This window comes from Electrona antarctica, assembly GCF_951216825.1.
Source record: "Electrona antarctica genome assembly, chromosome: 10".
In the NCBI taxonomy this organism is placed as follows: domain Eukaryota; kingdom Metazoa; phylum Chordata; class Actinopteri; order Myctophiformes; family Myctophidae; genus Electrona; species Electrona antarctica.
Window position 1 is genome coordinate 11,815,102 of NC_136791.1, and position 18,318 is coordinate 11,833,419.

Genomic DNA, 18,318 nt, shown 5'->3' on the forward strand with positions numbered 1-18,318 from the left:
TCATATATTTTAGAATTCACACTTACAATACAATACAACAAACCTCTTGCGTTTGGTTTGTTTCTCTACCAGGGGGAGCCGGGCATGGGAATCAGAGGAGAGAAGGGAGCGTCTGGTCATAAGGGTGACAAGGGGGACAGAGGCCATCTTGGACTTCCTGTAAGTGACTGGACTTTCATTCCATTCTGTAAAGACTTTATCTTTTTAAATCAGTGAGATTAAACAAGACAACTAAATCTATTATTCTGATTAACACTTCGCCATTGCCGAAGTCCTTTGTCAATTGAAGCCTAATTTTGATACTGACGCTTAACGCCATTGCCGAAGATCAATGGCAATTGCGCTTTTATAGTGCATTCGATCGACCAAGCCATAATGCTACTTACGTTAGCATCGGGTAGCTAGCTGTTGTTGTCACAAGACTCCGTCGCCCATCTTAGATCATCGGCACCATAAGAATCCATTCTATCCCTTTCTTTCAATCGCCTGTATCTCCTATTCCTTGTCCCAGATGGCCTTTTTGGTCAAAACAACGTTTCTTTGACGGCGCAGAGCCGACGATGTGGAGCTCTCCAGAGCTCCGGTCTGGATTCACATTGTAAACAAGGACTGCCCAGCTCCGTGTAGATTCCTAGGTTATGTCTACTGCTAGTGGACCGGAAATGCGGCTTTTCAAAATAAGAGCTCAAATTAAAAACATGCTGGCGTGAATTAGATCCTAATTTTTCAATAAATGCTAGCGGGCTAAGTGTTAACACCATGGAGGCCCGGGGAGGAGATCCCCGGGCCTCAATGATATCAAAACCGATCGCTTCGCTCCACAGCCTAGGAGCGATTGTTGCCCAATCCGATCACGTGTCAAACAGTGACACGTCATCGAAAATGTTCCCTGCCCAGATTTTCGTTTTCGTCAGCTAAACAAGCTGACGAAAACGAAAATCTTAAAACGATCATAACTCCCGATCTAAATCATCCCGTCTAATTCTGATAGATTTATTCTTACCTCCCGTTGTTGTCGATCGACTCTAGAGTGGTATGGCTATTGTTAGCTGCTACACAGACATGCACAACAACTTCCGGTGCGCCGGTAAAAGTGGTCCGGGCGCTATAAATGATGGGCACATGGATTAAATGGATTAAATAGGTCCGGGCAAGCAAGGTGTTAACCACTATTGTAGTCATACAATGATGAAAATTTGCGACAATAGCCAATCTACATGGGCGGTGAGCTTGCGTAGTTTTCTGTTTTTGCCGATTTTCTTTGAAAATCGATTATTATTTTGTATAATCGAATACAACTGTTGCACCCCTGTATTGCTGTAGATGGGAGTTGTATGTGTTTTGAGACTGACTGCCATAATGCTGTCACATCATGTGTGGCTTTGAGTTCAGGCCTAACCCTCAAAGGATAGGTTTTATGCCTCAGTAGTTGCTTTTATGTTGTCATAATCCTGTCCAAATGTTGCATGGATGGGTGGACTGTATCATGTCAGAGCAATTAACTAACATGACAGGTCTTAACATCCCATCAGGGATTCATTGTAACTGCCAGGGGGATGTCAAATGATTAGGGGCATTAGGGTTTTCTCTGTACAAATGATTTCACACATGCCACATTTTATATTTCTGTTGTTATTCTTATAGTGCTTTATGTCTATCAGTGTCTATTATTAGTACTAGTACCGAACATAACAGATTTAAGTTTCTTGGTTCTCATTGATATGTACTCTACTATCCATACAAACAATGTATGGAACGAAGTTTACGTTCATACTGTAGCTACACTATGCTTCCGTCTCAAACACAAAATAATCAATCGTGAGGATACTTCCATGGCGATATGAATATGAGTCGGTTATACTTTATCCATAGCAATAAGCGTCACTGGGTCCCCGAGCAAAGTAGGTGCTGTGAACACAGTAGTAGACCTATCTATACTTTTATATCTATGGTACTATCATAGACACATCATCACAGCACAGTAACTCCTTTTGTACAGAGACATTCTGAGTCATATTGTGTAACTCAATAGAGTTACACAACTCTATTGCGTCGTAGTCATTTTTCCCATAGATGTTTCATAAAGTATTTATTTAAAGACCTGTAACAATCGGTCAAAGCCAACTCGGTACGTGACAACTCATGACAACACAACACAATTTTTTGGGCCGAACAAATAATTAGATAGAAGAAAGAAAGGGCAAGGTAAATTTGTTGTTATGAGTTGTCACGATCCGGCTTTGACCGAGGGTTACAGGTCTTTAAATAAATACTTTATGAAACGTCTATGGGAAAAATTAATTGGAAATTGTCTTCCGGGGCGCTCGTCGTCATGAAAGGATGCAGGACTGCAACGCTCTATACGATATGTTATTATGGGCATTATTGAGCAAGTAGCACTGCATGATATATATACTGTACCTATATTGTAAATATGAAAACATGGATTTACCACTCAAGCCCTATTTTATAGTTCGCCGTACAACGAAAATGGTGAAAAAAGGCCAAATCTCGATCGTGTCAAATCGAGCTTGTACATCCGCTATTTTCACCTGTTTTGAATTATTTGCTAATTATGGCATGCCCCAATTCCAGGTTGAAAGGTGTTGAGTTATATTAGTCATATTATAGTATACAGTTTGTCATATCATCTGTGAAGGATATTGTAGCCACAATATTATTGTCATGAGGGCATCTGGGTGGTGCATTTTCCTCAGTTATGTACCATGTGAAGATTGTGCACCCATTGCCCCCCAGGCCAACAGTGGTGGGTTAGCAGTGACACGGACCACCACAGTGAGTGCCAATGATTTGGGAGAGAATGAAACTCGGTTTGAAATGTGTTTTCATGATTGTACAGATTGACCAAAACTGTCTACAAAGCATCATGTACGACCGTGTTTATTTCTTACCATGCTTTTTGACCACAATATGAAGTCAGAATGGAGTACTGTAGAACAGGAGTTACTGACGTTGCTGTCACTCACCTCACCCATCACCGTCATCAATCCTCATCACCACCACCAAAACCACTTCCACCACTATCACCCTTTTATTCATCAACACCTGAATGTGTTTTTGGAGTCACTGCTTCACTCACAACCCCAACCACCCCACCCCCACCCTTCTCCACAATTCCTCCTCCTCCTCCTTCTCCTCCTCCTCCTCCTCCTTCTCCTTCTTCTCGTCCTCTTCCTCCACACCATCTCTCCATCATCTCCGCTCCCTAACTGTGTACACGCTATACAGGGGGCTCATGGGTTAGACGGCAGACCAGGTCCAGTGGTGAGTGGTGCAAGTCCTGTTCCGGCTCCCCCTCTCTCTTCTCCTTCTCCTCCTCCACTTCCACTTCCACTTCCACCCCCCCGCCCTCCCCCGCTTCCTGACAGCTTGCCTGCCTTGTCTGTCTGTCTGCATTGCTGTCTTGTCTGCTTGCTTTCTTACCTTCCATGCTCGTCCTGTCTCGTTCCCTCCTAGTTATATGAAGAAAGAGAGAGAGAGAGCGGTTCTGTTTAGTGCTGTGTTTTGAGGATGCATTGGTGTGGGGAAGAGGCATTTCGACAGGCAGCGTTGTCTCTTCTGTTGGAGGCAATGCAAATCCACCCAATCCTCAACCATACCTAAACAGTTTCCTGCCTCCTGATCCTGTGAACCCGCAGTGGACTGTAAAACTCTGAGCCGCCATTGCTTTAGGGCAGGCAGAGCATGTGGAGAGGCTGCATGCGGACATCTATTACAGTACAGCAGGACAATATGGCCGTCCTCCTGTTTTACTCTGCACAGCACTGCACACACTGGATATGCCTGAGATGCAAGGTCCTCTCCTCCGTTCCTGACCACTGCACTGTAAAATATGGAGTTCTCATTTAACTCAGAGACCCTTAAAGGATTGGTTCACCCAAAATCATTTCTTATTTTCTATCAATTTCCTCATGCAGCCTTGAATTCATGGAGATTTTTTTGTTTTTGTCACATTCCTAAGCCAATAATTTGATGACTTAGTCGATCATCAAATTATTGGTTTAGTTAGGAATGTAACGAAAACAAAACAATCGACATGAATTCAAGGCTTTATGGGGTCTGAATTTTATAGAAAATAAGATGTTTGGGGGGGTGAACTACTTGTTTAAGGACACATTTTGAAATGAACACACAAGATTTTACAGTGCACTCAGAAAGCAAGCCGCAGCAGAACTCTTTTAAAATATATATTTTACTCATTCTTCCCTCCTTTTTTTTAATAACGATAACTGATTCTGTAGTTCAACAAGCTTGGTGCGCTTGGGAACAGAACCCCACAGTGGGAGTTAATATCCAACCATAAGCTGAGCCTGGTTTTCTGTTGCTCTACTAGGATAAACGATGAGATCTAAATGAATGGTCGACATGTCTCTGACAGTGTTGTTGACAACTGTTCACATCCACCAAGAAGCTTGTTGATCTACTGACAGTAGACGGTTGATCATGTTCTGCTTGCTCTTATCATTGTTTGTCTGGTGAGATGCATAACAAAGTGCATTTGATTTGTTCTTCTTCAGGGTCTTATTGGACCATCAGGGGTTCCAGGACCGGCAGGACCAAAGGGAGAGAGAGTGAGTACAGTATGTGTGTGTATACTGTACTCTGTACTGCCTTACAAAGCCAAAGTGCAGTAACTACGGGAAAGAATATTGGCCGATAATGGGTTTAAAAGTGGTCAGCCAAATGAGATATTGGCAAATAAGTGATATTACATTAATTGTAAATATGTTCCTGAGGTAATTGTTTATCCCTAAAAATAACAAAGGCTAATTTCACCTTTGGGATACACAATTAAGTCGTGTGTCCAAAAAAACGTAGTTACTACACTGTGGCTTTGTAGGGCAGTATAGTAGAAGATGAAGAATCAATCAATCAATCAATCAGATTTCACAAGGGTAGTATAATATGACTGTGTGTGAGTGTGTGGGTGTGTCCACAAGCACAAATTGAAACATTTGATTTGAGAGGTGCAGCACATGCAATTTGAATCCTCTCTTCTCTCTCATCACAGGCTACCAAAGGGGACGCAGGCGTTCCAGGACCAATTGGGCCTCAAGGCATCCCTGTAAGCCATTATGTCGCATTCATTCTAAATAATCCCACAGGTCATTTCTAGATGGCACTTGGAACCTCTCCACAGAGGTTGGAGGGATTTTGATTTGATTAATGGTGGCACAGCCATCTCATCTCTGATTGTTTCTGAATATTATTACTACCTTCATATTATTTGTCATTTCTCTTTTAGGGTTTATTAGGACCACAAGGATTCAAAGGGAACCGGGTAAGATAACTCTCTTAACTCTTTGCTTTCTCTAATGTTCATATGCTGTTTAGATCAGTGGGCGTGGTTCTGTCAAATAGGCACGACGTGGAATACAAAATTACCTCCACTTCACAGTAAAATCCTGTTCATTTAACTATGTGTAACAATGGACTGTAATGGTTACATTAAAACTCAGGATTTTGCTGTGTACTACTACTCTATGACAGCTTTACTAAACTTAGTAGCATTCTTTATTTATTGTTATCAAAGAGCAGATCGAGCTAGTGTTTATTTTCAAATCAAATGCATTAGCTAACCTCCGCCATTATTATTGTGACTGCCTTTGTAGGGCCGTAAAAGTTAATTCAAGCATAATTATGGAGGGTTCAAAGACTTAATTAAATAAACATCCAATCGTCCAATCAAGTGTCCTGTTTGATACTGTAGGTTGCCAGAAAGAAAACCAGATTAGCTTTGTGTTGTTTTATTGTGGTTATTGGATGATTCGTGTAAAGACGTATTTTGGCTAATGCATTTGTTTTGCAGTGGCTCCACACACATTTTACTTAAAAATAAACTGTAACAGATTAAAAGAGATTCCAGATTTGTGCTTCAGACAATAATAGATCACTTTTTTTTCCTTTTTTCTTTTTTTGTTGTTGTAATTTGTTGATGCCATCGTGCATTTTCCTATTCTCTTCCTCTCTCTTCTGTTCTCTTTGTATCACTAATCATCATCATTGCATGGTAAAATAGCCCTAGACAATCAAAGGTGTCTGTTTAAAATGATGGACTCTATCCACAGGTTGCCAATGTATCAGAGAATCTGTTTTCCATTCCTGTTTACCCCTTCCTGTCTGAGAATGTCTGTTTCCTTCCTATTAACCTATGACTGTTTTAATATTCTTACTCCCATTTTTAAAAAAAAGTCTTTCAGAGACATTTCATTAGCTCTCTCAGCACATTCAACTGGTCTCAAGTCAAAAGTAACACATTTGTTTGCACTGCTCAATATCGGTTAATTCCAAATGTCTGTTCAGTTGGCTAAACCAACTGATTCAAACTATAAACAATAAAGTAATTAAACCTTCACACGCTTTCATAAACGTCTCCACGGATGTCCAGTTGAAGGTGTTGCAGACATAGCTATGAGATTGTGCTGTTTTTATTCTTTGTCCTGTCTTCCTTTGTTTCCGCAGGTCTTCCTATTCCCTTTTCCTTCCCTCCACCTTGCACTGTGTCCCGTGGCTCTTTTTATTGCCGGGATTGCCCTCTCTCCCTCTCACAAACCTTGGCCTCCGGCTGCTCCTCTTCCTCCTGCATTCTAGTCCTGGGTTAATCTTCTCCTCCTACACCCACCCACCACCCTTTAAGGCGAATTCATACCTAGCCACGCTGACCGCATTGCTCGATGTAAATGCTGTCATTTCAACCAGAAAACGTTTCGACACAGCTGGCGTCGACACATTTTTCTGTTGAAATGACATGTCATTTGTTGAATGACGCGCTCACATGGCGAAGCATGAATGAATCCTTTACTCCTACTACTGACCTCCTCCTTGCAAGCCTCTTCCTTCCTGTAATCTCCACTGCTCTTGGCTAACAAGCAATGTTTTCCCCAACATTTGCCAACATTAATGTTGGAGGGTTAGTTGCGCAGGTAACATCGTGACAATGTTGGGAGAACATTACTTGTCAGTCAGGCAGTTTCCTATCATAATTCCTTATCAACAAACTCTCCTATAATCTAATCTTACTCTGATCCCTTAAAGCCTTTAACCTTGGTGAGCAGACATTGATGATGATCAGTGTTCATATTGCTGCGTTTTCAAGCAAGGTACTCTGACACGGGTACAACGGGTATTGCATAGCCGGGTGGGGCATGGATCTCCAACTTCCATCATTACCGACTCGGTGCTCTACAGTAATGTGTTTTATATTACTTTGTTACTCTTGAAACAAATTAATTACAGACCCTTTCCCACATGGAATTCATAACATTACTGGATGAAAAATATCCAGCAAATGCACTATAAAGTCATTCACACATGTTACAGATAAAGTGCTTAATTGTTGCCTAAAGTTGCCAATAGTGGTTTTCAATGTTTTTTTCATATCAAGGTCCATTTTTTATTCTACATTTGAGCAGAATGAGATTAGCCTCTCAGACCCAAAACTTAAAATATTTTGTTGTCGTTGGATAAGAATTTGTCCACAATTCCATGTTGTATTGATTGATACCATAGGAGAGATAACAGGCAAACATTGATCAAAATAACAATTCTTCTACATTTTCTAGTTGTGTAGACGTCTTGTAAATTAAGTAATGCAGATCTTTAACAATAAGTTAACTCTTGAGAGCGTAACATTTAACCAAATGGACTCATAAGGATCCAATTGGTTTCATTGTACACTCTCAAGAGTTAAAGATCCATAATAACGGTCCATTTGGTTACCACTTACCAACTCTCCCTCAATTAGCTGGGGACCACCTGGAACCCTCTCAAGGATCAGTGGTTGTCAAGATGTTTTAAATATAGCCTACTGTAGCAGATCTCACAACAGGTTATAGATCTGCTATTTTGAAATAGCTGATGCATATTCCTTTGAAGTGGTTAAACTGATTGTGATTGTGATTGTGATTAAATAATTTAGCTGGGGACCCCCTGGAACCCCATGTACGTCATTATGTCATTACGTTACAGAAATCTGAATCCTTCATTCACTGTACGGATATTATTAAACTAAGTTCTCCCTATGCTTTTGGTCCCAACTTATGAACCTTAAACATAACATTAGCTTAACTAAAGGCCCTCCGCATGGGGGAGTCTACAGTTGGACATCAATGGTATTACTCAACCAACACAACCACACAATATTGCCACACTTGAATAAACAACAATTCGTCATTTATTTATAAAACACACTCATACACAAACACACACACTCTAACTATACTGTGTACAGTTTCCTAGACCGACCCGTGTCCATTCTACACGTGGTTGATTTTGCATTTATTAGCATGAGCTTCAGTAGTAGCAATAGCAGTAGCAGTAGCAGGTAATATACTGAAACACAAGCACAAAAGAAAACACTATAAACATCGGACATAACAACGACAACAACAATTACAAATGAGTATAATATAATGGTAATTACGTCAACAAGTATATTTTCATGGGCATTTAAACTCATACTCACACACTGGACCGTCCACTCTGTAAACTTTCTCCGACTGACCACAGCCAGCTTGCGCATGCGCATTGATGCCACACAACCCTTCGACTATTATACCCTTCGAATATGAACTCAAATAAACACAGGTCAAATAAGAGCCACAGCCGACACACGCTTGTGTTCTTAGTGAAAACAAATACTACTAAACATAAAGATATGTACACAAAATGATCCTATCATCTTAATGCAAAAATAAGAATGTAAACATTGTTTAAAACTATTTAGAATAAAGTTCGAGACCTCATCTCAACCACAAGAGGTCCTCGGACACCCATAATTAACCAAACATTCACACTCCAGCTGTGAAGAGTTATGTAAATAATACAAGCTTGAGAGTGGGGACATTTACAGAATAATAAGATAATGCGTTACCCCCCAACAACACTAAAAACACACTGAGATCTGATCTTTCTCAGTGATCTGATCTTTCTGGCAGATGAGTGAAAATCCAAAGATGGGTGATTTATTAAAAAAAAGAACTTCATCTTTGTCAGGGTGACTAACGCTTTAAATTCGGGATGTAGCCAACCGTTCTTTGTTTTGGTAAACAATGCCATGTTGATAGCTGCTCTCTAGAGTTTGTTTGTAGTTTTATATATTGATTCTAATTAGTAGCAATGAAGTACATTCAAATAAATTGAATCAGCGCAAGTTGCATCAATGAAACCTGCTCACCAAGTGCACTGCAAATCCCTTCTCCCTAACTCCCTCTACTTACCTTCCCCTTCCTACAATTTTTAATAGTAATGCATTGTCTTTTAAAACACCAACAAGCACATCAAACATCACTGTTATGATCATAGAATATCATAATTAACGGTAATTAAATTAATTACACATACAGTAGGTAGGACATTACAGGCAGATGATTATGCTTTTACCAACACCAACATATTTGCTTACTGTGTGGCAGATTGACCAGGAGGACTAAAGTTTGTCTTTGTTTTTAATGCGCTGTTGTTCGCAGGGAGAGAGGGGCAAGAAAGGCAACAGGGGGATCAAAGGGGATAAGGGAGACCAAGGAGCACCTGGATTAGATGCCCCCTGTCCGTTGGTATGTCTGTAGTACAATGTGTAACCAGGAGGCAGAGGGAAGGAGCACAACCTTAGAATACAACATAGCTACCAAGAACTTCAATTCCCAGAAGTCTTTGTATTCTGAGGCTGACTTCCTTTTGCCCCTGGTGTGCAATGGTTCTAATAAACCCTCAAACAAGCAGGTCCAGGTCCACAAGTGTCCACTTCAGCTAATTCTAATTGGTCTAATTTTTAAAAGAAAATGCATGTTCTCTGCAAAAGAGATAGTCTACCGATATGAAACGATTCATCAAATAAAAGATGGTTTGGTGAACTACACTCAGTGGACCACAGGCCGTAACTCTGCTTGAGGGATCTTTTCTTTCCAGGGATGAGACATACAGGAACCAGGCAACCACTGTTGATGAGTAGCAACAGATGTCAAAGTTATTAGCTGCACTGTCATTGAGATTCAACATCCCTCCGGCAGCCCTGCAGTCTTGTGCTCTCTCTGAAAGCAGACATGACAGGCTGAGCACAAATGGAAAATGTCCAGTGATGACACTCCGTGACCTCACCCTCTCATTTCTGCAAATCTTGACTACCACACCCGCCCAGCTTGAATAATGAGTATACAATCAAAAGTTGAATCAGTTTGCTGATGATGCGGGGTCCAGCTTTCTACAGAATCAGCATGCCGTCTCGGACAAAGATCCGAGACTCCATCACCATTATTGCAGACATTTGCCAAAGAACCACAGTATTCTGTCGTCATTGTCTACACCCAAACAATTCATAGACCTGGCCCTATGCTATCTCGTCTCTGCGAGCCCGGTTCCTGGATGTCCGAGGTGACCTGCATGCTTAGGCACACCTGTTTCCAGAGTTACCACCAGAGAACCTGCACATCTGCCCGCCAACAAACAGCAGGAGGGGGGGCGGGGGACACTCCCCTGCTGTAAGAGAGGTGCAAAGCAACAGCTGTTTAAATGGTTGATTTCACAAACAGGGTTTCCGAGGCTTTAAAGGAGAGAAGGGTGAACCGGGCTTGCCAGGCCTGGACGGGCTGGATGCCCCTTGTGCTGTGGTATGGTGCTCTCTCTCCCCTCCCTTTCCTTGCATGCATTTAGCTCTCTCTAACCACACCCGTAACTACTACCTCTTAAGTGAAACTTGCATGTCGGTATGATAATTAAAATAAACTCACTGTGGGTTAATAGTTTGTTTAACTGGCCCAGTGTCACAGTTTGAGGCACCTGCTGTCTGTACTACTACTACTAACAATAATGTCTATTTAACCACCTACTGTAAGTACAAATAATATGTATATTATTACAACCAAAGTAACCATCACTATTTGACAATAACTTACAACTCACAACTTAATATTATACAAGGATCATTGCTAACCAGTGTACATCAAATTTGCATGATGATTTGTGTGTAACTTACCAGTAACATAACTAGAACCAACCTGATCTAAAAAACCAATAACTTCACCTAGACGAAGAAACATACTTTAATACTGAACTTTCCTCTACCATCTCTTGCATGGGGCACCATGTATTATCCAGCCTTTTTCTTACCTAGTGAGGCAACAGACTACCCTGAGTGGTGAAGAGTAGGTATGAGGTAGATTAATTAAGGTAGGGCGAGGTTCTCTCCTCTCACAAGCCTGGATAACATAAGCAGAGGGGAATTCATTTTGAGACTTATTGTAGAAGATTATTTGAGATGTTTCACAGGTACTGAAAGGGTCCAATGGGTCCACACAGATTCATGAGCAGTACTGTAGGTGAAATAAGAACTTGTTTCACCTTGTTTTGTTTTGTTATTGAATGTCATTATAAACCTCACATGCATCTGCTATAACCTGAAAATATAGTTAAAAAAATATAGTTAAACACCTGCAATGGCATACTAATTTAGACTGAAATGTATTTTGTCTGGTGTAGCGAGTTGCTTTTGTATGTGTATGTGGGCTTATGCTTGCATGATTTCATTGTCATTCTCTTTGGCATGGTATCTCTATTCTCACATGTCGTCTGTCTTTCTCCAGGGTGATGATGGCTTACCTGTACCAGGGTGCTGGAATAAAGTAAGTTTGCGATTGGAGTGGTTGAAGCTGTGCATTTGTGTTTGCATGTTTTTTGTTACTGTACATTAAGCTGATCTACTGTACAACCTAACAACGCATCACAGCGCCATGCGTTGTGAGCTTGTAGATCATCTAATATCAGTGTGCAACACGCAACTAAGTATAAAGTATGAAAGTTAGATTTCACCACATATAACTTCAGAAGACCCGCACACCGTCTGCACTTGCAATACGAACTTTATTGGCAACGTTTCGGTCAAAGACCTTCTTCTGATAATAGTTAGCCACATAGCTATATACACACACATAGATCCACAATGACCAACCACAGTCGCCCTCATTACTAGGGATGAGACCCATAGCAGGTGGTGAGCTCACTCACCACATATAACTCTGGTTTGGACTTTGGACTAATGCGTTATGTTTTGCTTTTTGCTCTTCTCCTTGCAGTGACCGTAACTTCGGAATGGCTTGAGTGATTGTACATAGAATATTTATTTTTGTACTTCTTATCTGCTCTGTTATACTGTTGGGGGGAAAAAAAGATGGAAAATCATAAAGATTTGGCAGGATATTTTGTACAGATTGTTTATTTTTAATACGTATGATCATGTTTATGTACTGGATTTTATATCTATGCATTATTTTGATATGTTTGGACAACGAAGAATTATAATGTGGCTGCATATGCATGATATTTGTGCATAATGTGAAGTGGATATTGCCTATTAACTTATTGTATCATGTTGTTTTGTTCTGTTGTAATAGAGCGTCACAGTCCCGCCTCCTACCCTGGACCAGGAAATGAAACCCAATGAATTTTCCTCATAGACATTTCTTAAAGTATTTATTTAAAGACGGTTACGCCGCGGACAAAGCCAACTCGAGTCGTGACAACTCATGACAACACAAACAATATTTTGGACCAAACAAATAATTAGAAAGAAGAAAAAAACGGCAGGTTACAACACTTTTTTTGTTGTTTTTCTTCTTTGTAATTATTTGTTTGGTCCAAAATATTGTTTGTGTTGTCATGAGTTGTCACGACTCGAGTTGGCTTTGTCCGCGGCGTAATCGTCTTTAAATAAATACTTTAAGAAATGTCTATGGGAAAAATGCATTGGGTTTCCTTTCCTGGTCCAGGGTAGGAGGCGGGACTGCGACGCTCTATAGACCATGCTGCACTGATGTGGGGCTGGAAAGATGAAGTGTTAGCCTTTTAAATTCTTAGTTGAACTCTCCTCTTTGTGATAAGATGTTAAACATAAATGTTGTTGACAAGCACTGCAAGTACAGTATTTTACATTAAATAAGTACTGGGGTTACTTCTTTGTACACAATGAACAGTAGCAGACAGCACTGTTTTAAGTCTGCACTTTGTTTTATGATTGTGTGCGCATACTGAAACATTGGAGCCATACATTAAAGATCCAAAGCTTTTATTATAATAATGCTGTCCTTACAAGTAATATTTTGGGCTTTAGAAATTGGAGTTGTTTGGATAGCCAGATAGATATAGCCAAAAAATGGTAAAAGGGACAGCATTATATTTTTTAGTTTATTTGATTTGTATTTGATATTTAACACAATCATCTGAAAGTACATTATTCCAAACAATCAGATTTGCATCTCCAATCTAAACATTTGTATCATTGGAAGAGGGTTTCAACCGAGATTGCCTTACCATTTGGAGCTTTGAAGCCAAGGTGTGAAAGAAACTGAAAAAACAAGTGTTTAGTTGTACAGCCAAAATTCAACATCATTAAAAAGTTTGCTTCTTATCAAGAATGATTGATGATCCTTCTGGTCTCAATTTGTTCAAGTTATTTGTAAATAATTTATTTTTGCCCCGTGTAAACGGCAGCCAACCTCTTGCTTTTTGACTATCAGGCTGTCTTTAACTATAGTGTTTGGACTTTGTTTTTTATTGTTTGTGTGTCTCATTGTTTCTTTTATTTTTTTAAAAATCTGTGGCACAGTATACAACTCATAAAGCTTTTTGTTGGATGACTGCATTATTGCTGCTCACCCTTAAGGCATGCTGCTGCAACAGACACGATGCCTCATTGCCCATGAATGCCTCATCCATTTATATTGATATGAAGAAAGCTCTAAGCTTATTTGGACAATGAAGATCTGTTTATTAAGAACTACCGACAAATCTGATCCAAGGCCTTTTTATATGGAATAGCTATGTTCTTTAAGCTAATCTCATTTACTATGTTAAAACTCAATCAGTGTTGAAGAAATGGATGGGGGGGCCCCAGAGTGGAACTTAATCCATTGTTTGCTGCTCTTTGTAAAAAGCTATGTTTGTATATTGCTCTGCCTGGAATTGTTGCCACAAGAGATTGTCAGATCCTTGCCTTCAATAAACTATTCATCAGGTCCCTTTACAGTACAGTACCTCATGCTAACATGTGCCTATAGTCACTACTAGTTGGCATTTATTGTGTTGATCACGAATACACATGGATTTGTCCAAACATGTCTGAAATGTTAATATGTTGATTGTGTTCAAAATGACAATCAGAATTAAATATTCATTTCTAAAGGATTGTTTTGTTCTCTAAGAGTCTTAAAGCATTGATGTATGCTCACCTCAATGGGAAGGGATCCGTTTAATTCCCTGCGATTTTCAGTAAATGTGTTGTATATAGCATTTATATTTTTCTGGTGGTAATGCAATGGAATTCGAGCACTAATAGCGGGAGCTAATTAACTTTGTGTGTGTGTTTTTTTATTAACTCTAATCTCTTGAGATTTCAAGTTGTGTAGGCCTACCTCATTGCATGAATTGAATGAGTTTGTTGAGGTGAGTGTTTTCAACTTCTCTTATTTACCTCTGCCAATGGAGTTGGATGGGGGTTTTATCTCCACTCCAAACTTTATCAATATGGCACATATATTCCAAATGGATTCATGTAACACGACAAACTAGATCGGATATGATCCCCATTGTGTCTCTCCTCTCTTTCTGCCCTTGGTTTCCTGCCTGTCTGCACTGGTGTGGGAAAAAAATAAAATAAAACTAAACTTTGAGGAAATGTTTGTCACGGAGCAAGGAAAAACTGATGATCTTGTCATACCAATTGGTGGCCGACCTTCCTGGGCCACAGAGGGCATTGTGGGTACCGTATCATTGGACTCGGCTCGAAGCCGCCAATTTGCTTGTCGACCTCCTGGACCTCGCCCATTTGTATTTTTCCGAGACAACACCAGAACTGTTTGGGCAATAACAGGGTAGTCATTTAGTTCCTACCTGTACACTGCTCATCTCACAGTAAACACATTTAACACTTCAGATATATTTCCATGTGGTTTGGTATGTATGATGCCTTTTTGTGGAACCTCATTACTCCATGACGTCACATTTGATTCCTGTATCTTAACTGACAAAAACACACTGAAGAATAACATTTTCTTGTTTCACAGGGTCAACATCCTTTCCAACTGGCCAAGAAGTAGAGGTACCAGAGGTCTTCTTGATTTTAATATACAGGACCTGCAGAGTGGAAACTTGAAGACATTTTGGATATATCTTTGAGTTTTACCCAAACCTGGATCTTCCAGGAGGCTGGACCACGGGGCCAGTGATGTTGGGAGGCTCCAGTGGCAGCGGTGAGCAGAACAACTTCGATAAGACTAGAAATAGAGGATGTTTGCCATAGGTTTCAGTTCTTTTGGCGAAGGCTCCTCGGATGGGAACGCCATCACTGTCACAAGGAGATCGCATTTGTTTGTTTCTTCACTTCATGCATTGATCTCTGGATCATTGACTGTGTGAAAACTTGGCATGAAGACTTTTTCCTGTTTTATCTGACACCATATTAGTGTACGTAACTGTGATTGAGAATTCAGAGCAGCTCACAGGACAGATAGATGCCACCTCTCCATGTTCATGTGTTTCCAACAGGCCAAAAACCAAGGGAAACACTATTTTGATGATTCCTTATTAACATGATCAAACTCACTGCCTTTTCAAATACCATTTAGCCTGCAGCTATTCAATTCTGCTTGAGTATGTAATCTGCTGCTAAAGTAAAGACTTTGACACCTGCCATATAATTGTATATGAAGGTGTGTATGTTTGTATACATCCCTTGCCACAAATAGCATTACATTCTTTATCTGGGTGTTGGAGGACACCAGAAATCAATGCTGTAATTGTAAGTATTGTACAATATCAAAGAAATAACATTACTATGTGCATACACTATGTAATTGTATCACATACATAATTACTAGCATCCACATTTGGCAGTATTTGACTTTAGAAGACTATTGTATTGTACTAAGCACAGTGCATGCACAGTAATTATAAATGAGATGACTGCAGATCATAGCTGCTATAATTTGGAGCTTGTATCCAAATCATTTGAGTTTTTATAATATGATGGTAGCCCTTTCACGCTCCTTCATTTGGCATTTTCACTGTTAATCAATTGGCTCATATTGTCATATCACCTTTAGATGTGATGAATAATACACATTAATATACATATTACACATTTTGAATAACTGGGCAGCAGATTTGCCTTTAAAATTATTTACTATTTCTTTATAAATTTAGTTTTGTGTGAAAACAGAATATTTTGAATGGCCTATTACATACAGTATGTACATCAGCCATATGTTTAAAAGTAACTTTCCTGTTTCATTGAAATCCAATGAACAGCAGCATTCCTTATGCCATTTTGACATCTGTTTTATCAACAGATGTGAGTCAATATAGCATTTCTTTATTTTATTTAGTTTTTTTTCTTTTCCAGGGTGAGTCATTTTTGTATGGGGCGTGGATTGATGAAGGGTAGAGTGGTTGGTTCAAATTTACTATACCTTTTTCAAAACACCATACAGTGTTTCGTGTATGAAATGTAAAATGTAACGTGTGTAAATATGGATTCTCCAGCAGGCTTGACGAAATGCTATGATCAACACCTTGCTTTCTGACTCCACAATTCAGTCAAAAGCTTTTGGATATTGGGATTTAACCCTGGCCATGTTTAAGAGTTTTGTAAGGTAACTGTTTTCATGAGAATGACATCATGCTGAACACCATGCAGTTATACAACCGTACAGTAGCAAGCATACAAGCAACAAAAACATATTTAAATGTTTCAAACAGAAATATCTTCACTCTTTTAGTTCATATTCCTAATATGCACGCTGAATCAGATTTAGACTCTTATTGTTAATAATGTGTTGTTGGTTTTGCCTGATGGTGTAATCCCTGAAGGTTTTTAGGCATTTTTCATTTATTTTTGCACAATGCTGGAGGTAACCTAAACTTTAATTTGAATGGTTATGGACATTGTTAGGAGTCGTTTTTTTGACTGTACATTTCCCTCTTGTCAAAAACAAATTCAGTGTCTTGAATGTATACATTACTTATTGTTAACTCAGTAGGCCAGTATACTGTACTCTTCATGTAATATACTGTAGCTAAGATATGCATCAAGATAGTTTCATGCATGAATTCAGCTTACAGGATATGACATTTTATTGTTTTATCTATGCACATAATGGCTTTTGGGCCCTGTACTGTATATATATGTAGATTTATTTGTATCGTATATCAAATTCCTTCATTCTAATGTAAGGACATTCAAGTAACAGTTTTCAGCCACCTATAATGGCATGCTGATTCAGATTCTCAGTAGTAACTACATTTTAGCCACCACAGTTGTTTTATCCACTTTGCCTTACCCTGATTTTTTTTCCTCCCTGTAATTGCTTTTAAATTCTTGTGAACACTTTTGGAAAACGTTGAGGAAATTTGAAAATATCTTAATAAGACTGAAGTGCAAGCATGGTATAATGGCCACAGGTTAGATCCCCATAAACTTTGTGCAAGTGAAGTGAGTTCAAGTGACTAACCTGACCTCTGGGGAATTGTGAGAAAAAATGGTAGAATGTAAAATTATTATGATGGAATAGCAGTCTGGTGCCCAAGGGAAATTCCCAAACCTTTAAGAAGTAAAGTAGTCGTAATATACGAGTATTTTAACATTGATATAAGCCCTCGAAGCAATTCTAGATTCACATTTTATATGAAGAGCACACAGGTTTTTGGAGTAATCAAAGAATCTCCCAACATTTGGTCAGCATTGCAGATATGTTTATGATGAACTCTGAGTCTGTGCTCTATGTATATATATGTATTTTTCACGATGCTTGAAGAATTGGTCATAAGGTACAGAAAATACATTATAAGGACATTATAATTCAAAACAGTTAAGGATCTTTGCTAGAATGTACATTAATTTATGACACAATAATGGAATATGTCATGTTTAGATACGTACCACAATGCAAGTCTTTACGCTAGGGTGTAACGATACATGTTAACAGCATTACAATGTGTAAAACGATACATGGTTGACGATACTATACAATACATGGACGATATTGGTTCATTTATGGCGATAGAATACGATATGATTCAATGATTTCAAATCAATACAGTAACTATTTCATATTTAGCAAATAAATTAAATCTGTGTGAAACATGTGGATAGTGCAGGTTTTTTAAGGGAAACATTTTTTTTAACACATGGACCTTGACATGAACACAGAGAATACACACATTTATCAATAGACCAAGTGCAGCGATATTGAATGGGAAAGTAATTAACCCCCTCTTTTTCTTTTTTCTTCTTAAAATTGCTAAATACAAGGT

General features: G+C 39.3%; 1 protein-coding gene across 1 annotated transcript in view; it reads left to right on the top strand.

Annotated features, from left to right (window-relative positions):
* Positions 1-17,444, top strand: part of col13a1 (collagen, type XIII, alpha 1) — a 51,624-nt gene extending 34,180 nt beyond the window's left edge. Inside the window, exons 32-39 of the mRNA XM_079511524.1 lie at positions 73-159; positions 3,250-3,285; positions 4,539-4,592; positions 5,033-5,086; positions 5,267-5,302; positions 9,489-9,575; positions 11,598-11,636; positions 15,072-17,444. Of these exons, the coding sequence (XP_079367650.1) occupies positions 73-159; positions 3,250-3,285; positions 4,539-4,592; positions 5,033-5,086; positions 5,267-5,302; positions 9,489-9,575; positions 11,598-11,636; positions 15,072-15,104 (426 nt within the window). The 3' untranslated portion in view covers positions 15,105-17,444. The remainder of the gene's footprint in view (positions 1-72; positions 160-3,249; positions 3,286-4,538; positions 4,593-5,032; positions 5,087-5,266; positions 5,303-9,488; positions 9,576-11,597; positions 11,637-15,071) is intronic.
* Positions 17,445-18,318: the final 874 nt, after the last annotated feature.